General features: G+C 46.3%; 1 protein-coding gene across 2 annotated transcripts in view; it reads right to left on the reverse strand.

Moving 5' to 3' along the window:
• ATG7 (autophagy related 7) overlaps positions 1-17543 on the reverse strand; it is a 266203-nt gene that overhangs the window by 163474 nt on the left and 85186 nt on the right. For both annotated transcript variants that reach the window (XM_052635718.1, XM_052635647.1), the window contains one exon: positions 1836-1916. In XM_052635718.1, coding sequence (XP_052491678.1) covers positions 1836-1916 — 81 coding nt within the window. The remainder of the gene's footprint in view (positions 1-1835; positions 1917-17543) is intronic.

A 17543-nucleotide genomic window follows, 5' to 3' on the forward strand; every position in this document is an offset into this window, starting at 1 on the left:
AAGTAAGTACATGCTGGGCTTCTACTGTAAGGAAATACATGCCCCCATGAAGCAACCTTTTCAGCACAAAAGAAATTTAATACCCGGACCACATGAAAAGTGATCACTCTGGGAATAGCACAGCTGTTAAAATGCAAGTCAGTTTGTATTAAGCCGTCCAGTGTGTTTATGTAAAGCAGGACTCTCAGAATGACCACTAAGAGGAAATACTTTGCTAACAAAAAAGTGCTATCTACACTTAATTCAAGGCTCAGAATAAGCGTGAAAGAAAAATGCAAAGCTATGTGCTTTCAAAGAATATGAGGGACCGCAGCTAGCGGATATGCTTGTGATCCTTTTGCAAACAGTATCTCCGGGGCTAATTTAATTAGAAATAGAACAAGGAGAAAAAAAAAATGAGTGTTTGCATTTCACTTAGAGAACCTAATTATCTTCACCTCATTTGACTAACTAGACCTAGATAAAGCCACAGAAAAGTCTCTGACACTTGTGTCAAACAATTTCAGTATGAAAATTAATACTGCCAAGTTATTTTGAGACCAATTAGCTCAGACATTCAAAGGAAAAAAAAAAAGGTACTGTGCTGAAGAGCACATAATCCTAAAACCTGCATTTCTGAAGACGGAAGTGCACGCAGACATCCTTGAGGCCTTGGCTCAGGCACATAGGTATGAGACGCACTAGAGAACCCACGGAAAGTATGAGCTTGTGGATAACCACCTACAAATGGCAACGTTTAACTCTCAACATGGACACTTGGGATGCAGAGTGATAAAACCAGAACTCAGTCTACTTTTGAAGAAGAAAGAAAGAAAAAATTACTCGAAGTTTTTGAGCACCTAAAATTAATCAAATTTATCAACACTGTTGGTCAAATGTGAGTTAACTTTTTAGAGAAACTGGTCAAGATGGTGCTTCTCCTAAGATGAGACCCAAGTAAAATTTTCAAAGACAGCTTGTCATCTCGGGGTGCAGAGACTTTACCCAGAATTCAGTCCTGTTCAGACTGATGTAGGCTACACAGCAAAGAAGTCCCAAATTATAACCGAGAGCCTGGAGTCTGGGATTAATGACCCCAATGCCTAACACTTGAACATGGAAGTCTTACCAAGAATCTTGAGTTTTAAAAGCCAGGTTAAATCACTTGGCGTTAGAAGGCTTAGAGAGCTTTCCAAAAGGAAGTCAGCTAGAACACACAGTGTATGTGTAAAAATAACTCAGACTATCTCAAGGTCTATTAAAAAAAAATGAGATGCCATCACTGTAGGTTTGAGGTATATCAGCCGGTTCCCATTACAATGGGGGACACACGAACTCTGTTTTTAGAGCCTCTGGAAAGATCAAAGCTGAATGGGCCTTTTTATTGGCTCCCCGTCCAGTCCCCTAATCTCTGTTTACTTTTTCTTTGTCATTATGTGGAACTCCAAAAGACACACCATCAGGACTGCCTGGTCTCCCTCATCCTCTGAGCCAACACTTAAAAAACTACTCTGTGATGGTTTGCGCAAGTGAGGAGCCTTCGGGGGAGGAACAAAGACGAGAAAAGTTCAAATTCGAGTCCAAATCAGCCTGCTTGCTGCAAGGACTGACACAGAGCTGAAATGATCCAATTCAGTCTCTCTCACTATACTACAAACCAAACTTTCTCAGGCTGGTTTCCCTGTGAGAATGAACATAGCTAAATGAAACCATAACCCCTTCTGGTTTGTTTTTTTTTTTTTTCAGACCCTCGCCCTCCCCAGCGAAAAGCCCTCAGCTGGTTTCGGGGCCTCTAGCTAGGAAGGCTGACTGGGTTCATATTAAAAAACATGTCCCGCCAACGTAGAACGACTTACTTTGGAAGAACAAGCCGTGCATTTGTCAAAGGCCAGGCTGACAGGAAGGACGTTATCAAACCGTGACAGAAATCCTCGTATCTAGAAACAAACAAACATTCATGTCAAGCCCCAAACGACACACCTTCGAAGGACGTGTGTAGTTTCTGGCAAGAAGTGGGAAACAATTAATCTGTGCTCTTGACACAGATTATGAACAGATTACTAACGAAAATGGAGTTCCATGTACTTTAGTACTTGTGCTAAATAAATCAGTTTTAAAGAAGAACTATATTAGGTCCTTTATTCCGTTAAGAACTGGCACACAGGCTTTGCACATATCTGAGACCTAAACACAAACTGACTCCAAAACATAAAAACCAAGCTGAAAAATCTATTGTTTTAATAAATGTCTTCAAATATATAATCAGCCAACTAGTTTATTATGGCAATTCTCACATATGTTACAGTGAATATAGGATCAATGTGCACTTTTAGGATATGGCACTGGATGGGGCCTCACAAGGTAAGAAGGTCTGTGAACAACAGAAGGTAGAAATGGTCCTAAATGTTTATTGAGTTACTTGCCTGACCTGGAACCCACAGAGATAGAGATGCAAACATTATGAAAAGTATGGGAAAACAGCGCCACCCTGAGCATAAAATTCTGAACTACATCTGATTTCCACTTACAGGGTATCAGCCTGGGACAGAGGACGAGATAGCTGCATGGCATCACTGACTCAATGGACATGAGTTAGAGCAAGCTCCAGGAGTGGCAGACAGGGAAGCCTGGCGTGCTGCAGTCCATGGGGTCACAAAGAGTCAGACACAACTAAGCGACTGAACTGAACTAAGCCTGGGAAATCCCATGGACAGAGGAGCCTGAAGGCTCCACAGTACATGGGGTCACAAAGAGTCAGACACAACTTAGTGATGGGTTTTCATTTTCAGCTATAATCAGTAGGTGGCAAACAGAGGGGAAGTGACAGACCTCGGGCTCCAAAATCACTGCGGACGGTGACTGCAGCCATGAAATTAAAAGATGCTTTCTCCTTGGAAAGGAAAGCAATATAAACCTAGACAGTGTATTGGAAAGTAGAGACATCACTTTGCTGACAAAGGTCTGTAAAGTCAAGGCTACGGTTTTTCCAGAAGTCATGTACAGACGTGAGAGCTGGACCATAAAGAAAGCTGAGCACTGTAGAATTGATGCTTTCAAATTTAGGTGCTGGAGAGCAAACCAGTTTGATCAAACCAGGTCAAACGAGCTGCAAGGAGATCAAACCAGTCAATCCTAAAGGAAATCAACCCTGACTCTTCATTGGAAGGACTGGTGCTAAAGCTCCAATACTTTGGCCACCCGATGTGAAGAGCCAACTCACTGGAAAAGACCCTGAAGCTGGGAAAGATTGAAGGCAAAAGGAGAAAGGGGTAGCAGAGGATAAGATGGTTAGACAGCATCACCACCTCAGTGGACTTGAATCTGGGCAAACTCCGGGAGACAGTAGGAAACAGGAGCTTGGCTGCAGCCCATGGGGTCGAAAAGAGTGGAACATGACTTAGTGACTATGCAACAATAAGATATAGTCAGGGTTCACAAACTATGATTCAGGTAGTTTATTCAGATATTGTATCTCCAGAACTACACTTACACCAAAAGAAGAGTTTAAACTTTATCATTTGTTATCACTGTTCAGTTGCTCAGTCATGTCAGTCTCTCTGCAACCCCACGGACTGCAGCACACCAGGCTTCCCTGTTCTTTATACTTATCAGATTATTAAAAATACATCCGGTGAAATCTCTAGACTCCAGAGGACTCAACATTTATAAGAAGCCAAACAACACGAATCTTGTTCCCAGTTAATTTATTTGATCTTGACGACTGTCCTGTTGATGGGACTCTGGCTGAGGAGGGTGAAGAATGTTGGCTCAGGCAAGCAGAGAGTGACTGCGCTAAGATTCAGAAGTGGGTCCCCAACTCCAAACCTGCCTGGGCTCCCCTGCTTCCCTCCCTCTCAGGACAGCACAGCTTTCATCTTCCATATGAGGCTCACCACACATTTAACAGCCTCACTTGAATACAGCACAACTACCAACCCCTCCACCATCCCACCCCTAGTTCTTGCTGCCTTTAGCCACCCTAGCAATTCTCTGCTATCCCCCCTCCCTCACCCCCACAAAAAAAATCCCAACAAAACCTGGCCAACTCTTTATGGAGACAGAACTCCTTCACAGCGTGGGTTAGCCCCACTGCAACCAACAGTCTAGCTGCATTTGCACACTAATCAAGGGAAAATCTCACCTTAAAGGAAATGCCCACAGCAATCTTTTAAATGTCATCATCTATATGTGATGAGATTTCAGTGTAAAGCAATATCGAAAGAGTGTTTAGTAGAAATGATAAATTAGACAGCTGGGATAAGTAGCTGGCTTCGCGGTGAACCTTTGAAAATGGGACAATCGTGAGTTTCCTGTGTGAACCTTTGAAAATGGGATAATCGTGACTTTCCTGTGTCTTGGGAAGGTGGTGACCATTTCCTAGGCCAGTACTTGAGGCCCAAGTAGGGCCCTGAGTCTGCTCTCTGGTTCACCAAAACCGGAGACAGCAAACCGGCAGACCACAGATGGGCATGTTGACGTCCTCGTGAGATCTTGAAATGACAGGACTGAAAAAATTCTCAGAGCAAGTCTCCTCATATCTCAGTGGCTTTCACATTAAATTTACCTAGAAAAACATTCATCATATGTAGCCTATTTTCCATTAAAATATTCACTGCCATGGCCTACATCTCAATGGTTCCATATACACTTCATAAAAAGGTTTCCTGTCTTTTCTTTCATACAGCTAAGATCAGACTTCATGTTGTGCAAAGGAATAGTGGCAATTTGTGAGACGACTGGAGGTGGGGAGATAAAGGGAAGGGAGAGAGTAGAACCAATTAGGAGCAGAAAGGGAGAAAAGAGGAGAGGAAGGAAGGGAGGAAGGAAGGAAGGAGAGAGAAAATGTAAACAAAAAGCACAGATGGCCAGCAACAGAAAGGAGCTGTGGTGAACGGAGCGCCTGAGCGGGGGTCCCCACACCATTGTTTAGCACCCAGACAGCTCTCTACCAGGAAGCTGTGACTCACTTTCCCAGGAAACGAAGTAGAATAACATCTGTGTGTGAGGCCTTGCAAATTGCCTATGTTGGTATCAGAAGGCTCAGAACTCCAAACTAATTGCCGTTTTAGGAAATGTAAGAGACGAAAGCCTCTTCTCACACCAGCTGTGACAGACTCCTAACAGGGCCCTCGACAGGAGCGTGAGCTCCCAGCACTCTGGGGTGGACTGAGTCTCCTAAGACTCAGCTCTGAGGTGTGCCACTTTCTCTCAGCTTCCTGTGTGTGCTGAGTTGCTCAGCTGTGTCCCACTCTTTGCTGCCCCAAGGACTATAGCCTACCAAGCTCCTCCGTCCATAGGATTTTCCAGGCAAGAGTACTGGAGTGGGTTGCCATTTCCTTCTCCAGGGGATCTTCCCGACCCAGGAATCGAACCCCGGCCTTCCACGTTGCAGGCAGACACTTTACCATCTAAGCCACCAGGGAAGCCCCATCAGCTTCCTAGGGTGACCAAATACAGCAGAGAATTCCTCATGCTGACATTCAAGGGCCCCCTAATCTGGGCCCATCCTGCCTTTCCGATTACGTCCTGCATTCAATCTTTACACAGGCTTCATATATACAACTACTAAGCTCAAAGCCAACCTACCCCAGACAATTGGCCATTGCGGGCCTTTGCTCATTTACTCAGTCGTGTTCAACTCTTTACGACCCCATGGACTGCAGCACGCCAGGCTTCCCTGTCCTTCATTATCTCCCGGAGCTTGCTCAAACTCATGTCCCTTGAGTCAGTGATGCCATGCAACCATCTCATCCTCTGCTGCCCCATTCTCCTCCTGCCTTCAATCTTTCCCAGCATCAGGGTCTTTTTCCAATGAGTCGTCTCTTCACATCAGGTGACCAAAGCATTGGAGCTTCAGCTTCAGCATCAGTCCCTCCAACAGCTACATTCAGGATTGATTTCCTTTAGGACAGATTGCTGGCCTTACCTCATGCCAAACTCTGTGACTCAGAGCTCTTCCTTTTGCAAGCAGCTATATATCCAAATCTCTAGCTTCCTTAAAAGCCACTCAAGCTCAAACACATCCCTTTCATAAATCCTAAAAAGCAGAGACACTACTTAGCCAACAAAGGTCCGTCTTGTCAAGGCTATGGTTTTTCCAGTAGTCATGTATGGATGTGAGAGTTGGACTATAAAGAAAGCTGAGCACCAAAGAATCGATGCTTTTGAACTGTGGTGTTGGGGAAGACTCTTGAGAGTCCCTTGGACGGCAAGGAGATCCAAAGAGTCCATCCTAAAGGAAATCATCCTAAAGGAAATCAGTCCTGAATATTCATTGGAAGGACTGATGCTGAAGCTGAAACTCCAATACTTTGGCCACCTGATGAGAAGAACTGAGTTGCTGGAAAAGATCCTGATGCTGGGAAAGATTGAAGGTGGGAGGAAAAGGGGATGACAGAGGATGAGATGGTTGGATGGCATCACTGATTCAATGGAGATGAGCTTGCGTAAACTCAAGGAGTTTGCGGTAGACAGGGAGGCCTGTCGTGCTGTTTGTTGTCCATGGGGTTGCCAAGACTCAGACACAATGGAACTGAACCTCCCACTTGACTTAGAGATCATGCCTTCATTACATGAAATTCTTCTTTTTGGTATTTATCACCAAAATACCTTGTACAATAGTTATTTCTCTAAAAAAAATAACAGGGGTATTGAGATTAAGATTCATGTACCATAAACCTCATCTTTTTAGAGTATACGATTCAGTGGCTTTTAGAATATTCATGGAATTTCGAAACCATCAGCAATATCCGACTTCAGAACATTTTCAGCACCCTCAAAAGAAACTTGGAACCCATAAGAAATTAGCCTCCATTCTCTACCTTTCCCTGACGCCGGCAACAGCTACTCTACTTTCTGGGCTTCCCTGGCGGCCCAGGCCCATCCTGTCTTTCTGATTATGTCTTGCATTCAATCTTTTCACAGGCTGTGTATATACAGCTACTAAGCTCAAAGCCGACTTTCCCCCAGACAATCTGCCATCGCTGGCCTTTGTTGGTCAGTCTATTTCTAGAAAACAGAAACCTACTTTCTATTCCTACTGATTTGCCTATTGACTATGAATGGGATCATACATGACCGGCTTCACTTGGCATATCGTGTCATGTGTCTGTCCCTCATTCCTTTTCATTGCTAAACACTATTCAGCTACATGGATACACCATATCTTGTCTGTCCATTCATAAGCTGAAGAACATTTCTGCTGGGTATAAACAGAGTGGAATCAATGAGTCACAAGGTAACTATAATATTTGTTTTACAGTTTGAGTACCCAAGTGACTGCACCATATTTCTTTTCTGCAACAGGGTTACTTTTCCACCTCGTGTCTTTTGAGGATAACCATTATTCTAATGAATGCGAGGTGGTATCTCACTTTGCTTTTGATTTGTATCTCTCTAATAACTAGTAGTGTTGAGCATTCTTTTCATGTGCTTCTTGACCATTCATACTATCTTTCTTTGGAGAAACATCAATTCAAATTCTTAGCCAAACTTTATTAGAGTGTCTTTGATGTGAACCATTTTTAAAGTCTTTGTTGAATTTGTTACAATATTAATTCTGCTTTATGTTTTGTTTTGTTTTTTGGCTACCTGACCAGGGATCAACCCTCACCACGCCCCCACAACTCCTCCCTCACACACACATTGGAAGGCGAAGTCTTAACCACTGGACCTCCAGCGAAGTACTGTTGGCAAAAAAAAAAAAAAATTTTTTTTGACGACTCCTTGTTTTGGCTGCGCTGGGTTTAGCTGCTGCACGTGCAGTCTGCACTGCGTTGGGGGGTGGGATCTCTGCTCTGGCACATGGACTCTCCAGTTGTGGAGCACGTGCTCAGTAACTGAGGCACACGGTTTGAGCTGCTCTGCCGGATGAGGGACCCAGTCAGGGATAGAAGCTGAGACCCCTGCACAGCAAGGCAGACTCTTAACCACTGAACCGCCGGCAAGTCCTGGCCACATTTTAAACTGGGTTATTTTTCTTTTTATTGTTGACCTGTTTAGAGTTCTTTATATATTCTGGATTTAAGTTTTTTACAGATATATAATTCTGCAAATATTTTCTCCCATTCTGTGGAGAAAATAACAGGTTTATTCTGATACAATCATATATAACAAATCACTTCTCAATGTCATGAAGACTGATTATGTTTTCTTCTCGTTTGATAGTTTCAGCCCTTACATTTAGGTCTATGATCCATTGTGAGGTGATTCTGAGGTGATTTTTGCATGTGGTGTGGGCTAAGGGTCCAAGTTCATTCTTCGCGTGTGGAAATCCAGTTGCTCCAATACTTTGTTGAAGACTCTTCTTCCCTCCAAATGAACTCTAGAAATGACCCATAACGTAAAAGGGTTCATATCTGAGCTCTCATTTCTATTTTGTTGATCTGTATATCTATCCTTATGAAAGTACTACACTTTTAAAAAATCTGGACCCTTTTAAAAGTCTTGATTGAATTTGTTACAATAATGTTTCTGTTTTATATTTTGATGTTTTTTTTTTTTTTTGGCCAGGAGGCATGTGGAAACTCTGACCAGGGATGGAACCCACACTCCCTGCTTTGGAAAGCAAAGTCTTAACCACTGGACCACCAGGGAAGTCCCTATACTGTCTTGATTACAGTAGCTTTGTAGTAAGTTTTGAAACCAGCAAGTGTGAGTCTTTCAGCTTTGTTCGTCTTCAAGGTGACTTTCACTATTCTGGGTCCTGTGCCTTGCCATATGAATTTTACAATCAGCTTGTGTAGTATAATTACTTAAAATTTTATTCTTTATCTCACTTGCTTTTACAGGGCAAGACAGAGGTCAAACTATTTGCATCTGTCCATAGCACAGTGATGTGCACATAATAGATACTGATTATTAATTATGAAATGAAAGAATGAGAAAACACAAACATCCAAGAGCCAACCAAGTTATTCATGTCTGAAATATCCAGAGAAAACTACAGCCCCGGTAGCTCAGCTGGTAAAGAATCTACCTGCAATGCAGGAAACCCAATTTAATTCCTGGGTTGGAAGATCCGCTGGAGAAGGGATGGGCTACCCACTCGAGTATTATTGGGCTTCCCTGGTGGCTCAGATGGTAAAGAATCTGCCTGCAATGCAGGACACCTGGTGGGAAGAGCCCCCGGAAAAGGAATCAGCTACTCACTCCAGTATTCTGGCCTGCAGAATTCCATGGAGAAAGGATCCTGGCGGGCTACAGTCCATGGGGTCACAAAGAGTCAGACACATCTGAGAGACTTTCACTTTCATCCCAAATGAACAACAACAAAAAACCCTCTTCCCATCATTCACATTTTCCAAGTAATTTGAAACCCATCTCCATCAACAATGCTTTAAATTCACAGTATCACAAATGCTCTGAGCTCACACAATATGCTTTGTATTCCCTAATATCTTACAAGAAATGCTTAGAATTTAAAAAGTGGAGGTTGCCTCTTAAAATTTTAGCACCTTCCTTAGACAGGCACCGAAATCTCAGAGCAATCCAAAATCCAGGCACCTGATGTAAAACCCAAATAAACATATTGCACCTGTTGAGAGAGGAACAGGCACCAATTCACAGCCAAACAAGTTACAAGGGGATGTCCCTGATGGTCCAGCTGTTAAGAATCTGCCTTCCAACGCAGGGGACAGGGGTTTGAGCCCTGGCCAGAGAACTAAGATCCCACATGCCACAGAACAGGGCAACTAAGTCTATGCATTGCAGCGAGAGCCCGGGCAGCTAAAAAAATAGAGGCCTTAAAACAAATGCGTAACAAGTTTGCTCTATACACTCACCGTCACCTGTAAGACGTCCGAAGACCCAGGGAATCCATCACCAAGCCTCTAGTTCTTTCCACGATTTCTGTGCACAACCCCATCACATCCAGCTACTTCCGCCACGTCTAAACTAATGTCTAAATGACAAGGCTTGACAAAGTGATCTCTCCATCCACACAAGGCCTCCTGACACTGCTCAAGACACAGATTCCACTTTGGGGACTGCACACAGCCCACCCTAAACTCTTAACTGATTACTAATATCTGCTGTCAATCTTTCCTTACAGGAGAATGTGTTAGACAGCTATTTTTAAAACCTGATTCAACCCATAATAAAAACAAGCATCTGACAGGAAACAAAAGCGCAAACAAAAAATCACTGGTACTCCCACGGCATACTTATGCCCGTTTTCCTACTTTTTTTTTAAATATAGTATTTACATACTTAACTTCATTTTGAACAGCCTCCCCTGAATACTACTGGCTTCTCATTACTTTCCTTCCCCAAAGAGGGGGGAAACTGCCAATTTTACACACACACACACACCCCTCCACCCCCCTCTACCTAGCTTTCTGGCTAGTAGGAGGTATCCTTTAGCAGTGACAAACTTCGCCTGCATCCCTGCATGTTTTATTTTTTTAATTTACACTGATGACTTTTTTTCCCCTTTAATACTGAAAAGAACAAAGAAAATGTTAAAATGGTCCATATGAAAATCAGACCAGTGGGGATATTACCCTGGAAAAGGCACAAAGTCAACGTTAGGGGTGACGGAACTGCTCCAGGTCTTGTCTGTGGCAGTGGTGGCCACACACAGAGCACACACCTGTGAAGACTCATTAAGCTGCATATTTAGTTGAGCGCGTTTGACTACACATGTATCGTACCTCAAAAAAGAGGAGTTAAAAAAAAAGGTAGCCTTATTAACAGGTTCCAAACATTACAGAACGGTACAAAATGAAAAGCATAAAGTCCCTATTGCTCCCAACCCCTCTGCCTCAAAAAAACAAAACGAAACAAAACCTTCAGCATTAGCTTCCTGGGTAGCTTTCTAGAGGGAAAAAACACTGTTTTATAAAACAGAAAACACTTCACAGTCTGTGTCTCTGCTGTGCTGTGCTTAGTCGTGCAGTCGTGTCTGACTCTTTGTGACCCCATGGACTACAGGCAGCCAGGCTCCTCTGTCCATGGGATTCTCCAGGCAAGAATACTGGAGTGCGGTGCCATGCCCTCCTCCCGGGGATCTTCCCAACCCAGGGATTGAAGGTCTCCTGCATTGCGGGCAGATTCTTGACACTCTGAGCTCTCAGGGAAGCCCATCTCTTTGCTACTCCCTGAATATTTAAAAGACCCACCCAGGACCGATGGCATCTAGGAGGAGGACAATCACCTGCAGCTTCCTGGCTCCGTGCCCTCTGTCACCCCCAGGCCCCACAAAGGGCAGAAGCAGCTTGAGTTGCAATCCTTATTGTCAAACACCAGTGAGATGAGGTGCTAGGTCATATTTGGGTTTGGCTAACAGGTTCTAATGCAAACAACTGACTCATTTGAAAAGACCCTGATGCTGAGAATGACTGAAGGTGGGAGGAGAGGGGGACGACAAAAGATGAGATGGTTGGATGACCTCACCGACTCAATGGACATGAGTTTGAGCAAGCTCCGGGAGTTGGTGATGGACAGGGAGGCCTGGCATGCTGCAGTCCGTGGGGTCGCAGAGAGTCAGACACAACTGAGCGACTGAACTGAACAGGGCCTCATGCTCCCGTCCTCAGGAGTAAAGGTGCGCGCAGAGCAGGGCCTGTGGAAGCTCCTCGGCCTCCCTCGTCCCCGGGTGGGTGGGTCCCAGGACAGCGGGGGGCGGACCCACCCATTAGGCGCACCTGTGCATGTCTAATTAGCCCCTCTGGCTGGGGGCGGGGGTCTGCCTGGGACCAGGAGTCAAGGGCCCTTTCGGAAGGAGAGCGAGTGTCCATGTGAGTACAGAACTTAAAAAGTATGTTCAAAGACCAGGATTCAGCTTGTGTTAACTTGACGGACTATGTACTTTGTCCCATAGGATGCCATTAAGAAGCCATTGTTATAGACTGAAGCCGAGTCATCATTCTCAAAATGCCGAAGGTCCCTGGAGGCTGTCATGCAGTGGACCTGGAATGGGGCTGGGGATTCTGACATGGCTCCCGAGGAGAGTCTGGCACCAGATGTGGGAGCCCCTGGATTAGGCTGTCTTCCACTTAAAGGCTCAAGGGTTCCAGCTCTATACCCAGATCCACTGACACCTCTTCTGGTCTTTCTCTGTGCAGCAGCCAAACCTGAAACCTGACCACATCCCGGCTCAGCTTATGACTTTTCAAGGGCTTTCTGCGGCCCCTGGCTGTGAGGTCCTGCCTCCCCTGCTACCCCCAATCCCTCCACAGAAATGACAGCTCCCTCCCAGCCTAGGAGGTTGTGTAGGAGGGCCCGTCCCGGCGTCACGTGGAAATGGCGGCGGGGGGATGGAGCAGAGAACCACCATTACACGCCACCCCTGGGACATCCCCGGGGCTCAGCGGTGAAGAATCTGCCTGCCAGTGCAGGAGATGCAAGTTTGATCCCTGGGTGGGGAGATCCCCTGGAGAAGGAATTGGCAACCCACTCCAGTATTCTTGCCCAGGAAATCCCATGGACAGAGCAGTCAGGAGGGCCACGGTCCATGGGGTCACAAAGCCTGACACGACTGAGTGACTAAATAACAACATCCATGTGTCTGGCTCTGTGGAGTGTTTTCACATACTCCCCTCACAGGGGTCTCACTACCATCCTGTGACCTCCCTCGTATTCCAGACAAAGAAATTGAGGCTAAGGGAGTGGCTTGGCTTGCCCAAGATTCCGCAACCACCAAGTAGCAAAGCCAGGGATCTGAGTTCTGTTCTTTCTCTCCAAAGTGTAGAGGGAAAGCTGAAAAGCAAGGAGAAGGTAGAAAGGAAAGAAGGAAGAAAGAAAAAGACCAGAGGAACTAAGAAACAAAGAAACAGACACCCTCCCCAAACCAAAAACTCATATGAAGATGGCTGCTATCAGGGTCTGAGTGGATTAAACTGTCTTTGGTCATTTATGCCCAACTGGCCACAAAATAAATAGATCAGGAATAGGAAGGGGTCCCATCCATTGGGCCACCCCTGGTAGTATTTACACCTAAGCTGTGTTAAAAGCAGCGTGGAGCCCCAAGCCCACCTCACGTGGATGGGAAGTGAAGGTCCAAGGCCAGAAACAAACAGAAACAGCTGCTCTGAGGAGGCACAGCCGTAGCCACAGAGGGGGCCCCCTGCTCTCACCTCACACTGGGTTCCAGCAGGCCTGGCAATACTTCTGGAGCTTGGAGTCTGCGTAAGTAAGAACTAAGTCCAAACTCCACGAGGCTCTTGGATGTTGAAATGAGTCTTAACCAAATTCAATGCCAAAACAGAGTTTAGCAATTTCAAAACCCTAGGTGCACCACAGAGATCTGGACATTTTTCGGACAATGGCTCCAGCTACCACCACTGAGCCACCGCTCACTCTCAAACAGAGGCCACCGAGGAGCAGCAGCTGCACGCTGGAAATGAGCCAGCGTCGTCCTTGGAAAAACAGCGCAGGGTGGGACTAATCCCTCCAGCCCTTCCCTACACTCACTGCTTCCGGAGTTTTATGAGATTCCTTGTAACCTCCTTTTTAGGAAGGTAGATAAGCTCGCACTTTACCATTTTAATGAAAAGTGAAAGAAGGGCCTTCCCTGGTGGTCCAGTGGTTAAGAATCCACCTTGCAATGTAGGGGAAAGTGGGTTCAATCCCTGGTCAGGGGACTAAGATTCTTCACATGTGTGTGCCCGACTCTTTGCAACCCAATGCACTATAGAGCCCACCAGGCTCCTCTGTCCATGGGGATTCTCCAGGCAAGAGCACTGGAGAGGGCTGCCATGTCCCTCTTGGGTGTGCTAGGATTTAGAAACTATGATTTAACCAGTACATGAATCTCAGTGTCTTATTATGCCCGTTCCAGTAATTTAAAATATGAAGTTCTGAAAGGATCAGTAACATGCCCAAGGTCACACTGACAAGTGGCAAGAACTTCCTCAAACCGCTTTTATCAAATGAGCTGATGAAAAGGAAATGAAGAGGCAAAGTTGGGATTCCAATTGGGTCTGTATGATCATCGAGCCTTCAGGTTCCCTGCCATGTGGGCCTCCTACACAGGACAGCCTTATCAGGTGAGCAAAACTTGTGGGGCATGAGAGACCTCCTTCAGCTGATGAAATTATACCCAGGCTGGAACTTCCCTGGTGGTCCCAGTGGTGAAGAATCTGCCTTCCAATACAGGGGATGATTGCTGGTCCGGGAAGATCTCACATGCCATGGGGCAACTAGGCCTAAGCACCACAGCTACTGAGTCTGTGCTCTAGAGCCCGGGAGCCACAGCTAGGGAGCCCACAGGCCCTAAAGCTCGCAACCAGAGACGCCGCTGCAGTGAGAAGCCCTCGTACCGCACCTAGAGAGCAGCGCTTGCAGCAATGAAGGCTGAGCACAGCCAAATATAAAATAAATTTAAAAACAAAAAAAAAACAGACACCTTATTAAAAGGTAACAGCCTGAGAATTTGTGGGGAACAGCCTGTGCAGACAGGCCGAGGCATGGCTGGAGCCCACAGCTCTAGCTAGCTCAGCTTTCGTCTCGGTGGGGAGATTTCCCGGGCTGGTCCCTCCCTGGGTCCTGCCTTAGTTTGGGCTTTGTCCTAGTTTTCTGAAATTAGCTAAAAGAAAGAACTCCAGAGCCCAAAAGAACCATGGGGTTGGCAAGACCAAACTCCTAGGAGGGGCATACCCATCCAGGGTCTTCGTTGAGCAGTGCTTGAGGACCGAGAGTACCTTTGCACAAACACTAAAAAAAGGTGAACGGCTCTCATCCAGAGTCAGAGGAGAGCAGGACTGCTAGATTCCCGGCCGTGGTGTTCGGATGACTACTGAATCGCCACGACGCTTTTCATTCTCTGAGGGATGTCCAGTTAGATGACCAGGAGCTACATCGGCTGGAAATTTCCATCACATCTCTGTCTCACCAGTCTGCACACCAACTGCCTGGCGACGTCAGGAGTGGCTTCTACATTTGATAACTCCTGAACTGCGCCTCCCATCAAAGAACCAGAAAAGGAGGGGTCTGACCTCACAGAACTCAGTCGTGACCCCAGGAGCCAGGAAAAAGACAACCTTCTTTAAAAAAATAAAATTAAATAAATAAAAGATCCCACTCGTCGAGCAGCAGAGGGAACGACAGTATGCTAAGATCGACAGTGACAAAGTTCTCTCTACAGAAGAAGCCAGACTCCAAAGAGCATGTACCACTTTCGTTTACAGAGAGTTCAAAATGAGACAGAAGTTTCCTGAGGTGTTCGGAGTCAAGAGGTGCTTGTCTCTGTGTGCAAAGGAGGCCATGATAACTGGAAAAAGCATGGAAGGGGCTGTGGGGGTGCTTAACAAGATTTCATTTTGATGCGTGTGCTGGGTACACACGTGGTATTCATTCTATGATAACCCAAGTTGTGCACTGCATGGTCTGTGTGATAGCGTGCATTTTATATGTGGATAAAAATGACAAACTGAAACCACATTACAGACAGGAAGGGCTTATACTCATGACCTTCTGCTTGTAGAATCCCATCTACATACAATGGGCTGGAGGCTTTTTAAAAAGCACAAATCCATAAGCCTATTTTCTCACCTTCAAATGGTTTCAAATGCAGTAAGAGGGTTGGGGTATCACTGGGTACCACTGAATTTCAGGGCCTTCATGAAGCCTTTGCCTGCACTTGGCCAATCTCTGGATAAGCCAAATCCTGCCTGTGGGCCCACAAACAGAGAGACTAAGTCACCCCCAGGCCTCCCAGGTCTGACCCCGGGGAAAGCAGAGACAGGAGAGCAGGAAGTGAAGCAAGCTTCCCCAGATGATACGACTGACTAGCTAGTGGGTGGGCGGCCTTGGGATTCTCCGCTCTAGGACTATCACTTTTCTACTATATCTCATTCCACAGAGGCCAATTAATAAACGCTCTCCTTTGGGGAATGGAGAAAACGGAGCCCGGGGATGTCATGGGCCGCCCTCTGTATACAGAGCAGACAAAGGGGCTTGGGAGTTCCTCTCCAACAGGAAGTCATTTGTCTGGGAGAGCCAGGAAGGGGGTTAGGGGGGCGGTGGTGCTGAGTCTGCACTGCACACAGCCCAGTGTTTCCATGGAAATGACAGTCTCCTGGTCAAAGCACGGCTGTATACACGGACTCATTCCACTTCAAAAAGGAAAAAAAAAGGGAAGAAATTTAAAGCCTCTAAATAGGGACCACACAACCCTGAATAATGGTGAAGTTCTTTCTCCACTGTCTTTTTTAGAAAGTAGCTAAAAATAAAGGCTTGACACTTGAAATAATGTAAGCAAGCAGTCACCCGCACGCACTGGGCCTTTCCCATATATGGCTGTGTTACCCTTCAGCCTTTGAAAAGGCCAAATGAAGAGATGGCCAACAACCAAAATAATCCTTCAGATGTTTGAAAACGAGGAGAAAGAAGTGGAAGAGTGGGTGACTGACAAACAATCGCCAGGCTCCATGGGGGTGAGTAACACTGAGAAGGATTAGTTGCCATAGTACTTGAAAAACACGGGCACGCATTTTGACACGGGACCCCTTCTATAAAGAAAGACTCTTTTTTGCCCTCTGGCCTCAGCACTGAGAAAACTACAACTGTGGTGATTTAACATCAAGGACTTCAAGACGGAAACTGGTGCGGGGCGTGACTGAAAATTTAATTAAGGCCCTTCTCAGCAGGAGATCTGCAAAGACGATGTGGGCACACCTCAAGGGCAGAGACGAGGAAGGCGACTGGGGAAGAGTGGCGAGGGTGGGCATTCACATGAGCAGTGCCCAGCAGAGGTTGGCTCTGGAAGCTCGCTTCCTCATCGTGGGGCTCACCGCAGGGTCTGCTGGGTCATACTTGAGGGGTTTCTGCAGAAAAGGTTAACCCATTCGTGCCACACAAACGCCCTCCTGAATGAGGGAGGCTGGAAAAGTCACATTTGCGTGGTGTTTCATGGTTTTCAAAGCCTCATCATTTTAGACAATTCTGGACACGAGGTCCAGCACCTGGCGCGGACACGGAGGCTTGGGGAGGTGAAGGACCTAGCGTGAGACTGGGACGGGCGACTTGTGCAAGTGGCCCAGAATGTGACTTGAAGTGAAGGGAGAAGACGCCTGAGAGTCCCTTAGACTGCAAGGAGAGCAAACCAGTCAGTCCTAAAGAAAATCAACCCTGAATATTCACTGGAAGGACTGATGCTGAAGCTCCAATACTTTGGCCACCCGATGCAAAGAGCTGGCTCACTGGAAAAGACCCTGATGTTGAGAAAGATGGAGGGCAGGAGAAGGGGGCAACAGAGGATGAGATGATTTGCTAGCATCACCAAATCAACGAACAAGAATCTGAGCAGACAGCTGGGGACAGCAGGGGGCAGAGGAGGTCAGTGTGCTGCAATCCATGGGGTCACAGAGAGTCAGACATGACTTAGTGACTGAACCCCACCTCCCAACCTGCAGGCCAGGGCTGCTTCCACTCAAAAAGCCTCTGCCACAGCCCTGGTCAGAGAGCCACGCTGAGGTTTGGATTTCGGCATACCCACTGCCTCTCTCTTATGAAAGTGGACAGGTAACTTCCTGTCTCCTGATGCAGACCCTCAACCAGAAAATGACAGGGCAGGTGTGGGGAGGCAGAGAGAAAGGCGAGTGAGGTTGGCACGTGTCACCCTG

This window comes from Budorcas taxicolor, chromosome 1, assembly GCF_023091745.1.
Source record: "Budorcas taxicolor isolate Tak-1 chromosome 1, Takin1.1, whole genome shotgun sequence".
Lineage (NCBI taxonomy): Eukaryota > Metazoa > Chordata > Mammalia > Artiodactyla > Bovidae > Budorcas > Budorcas taxicolor.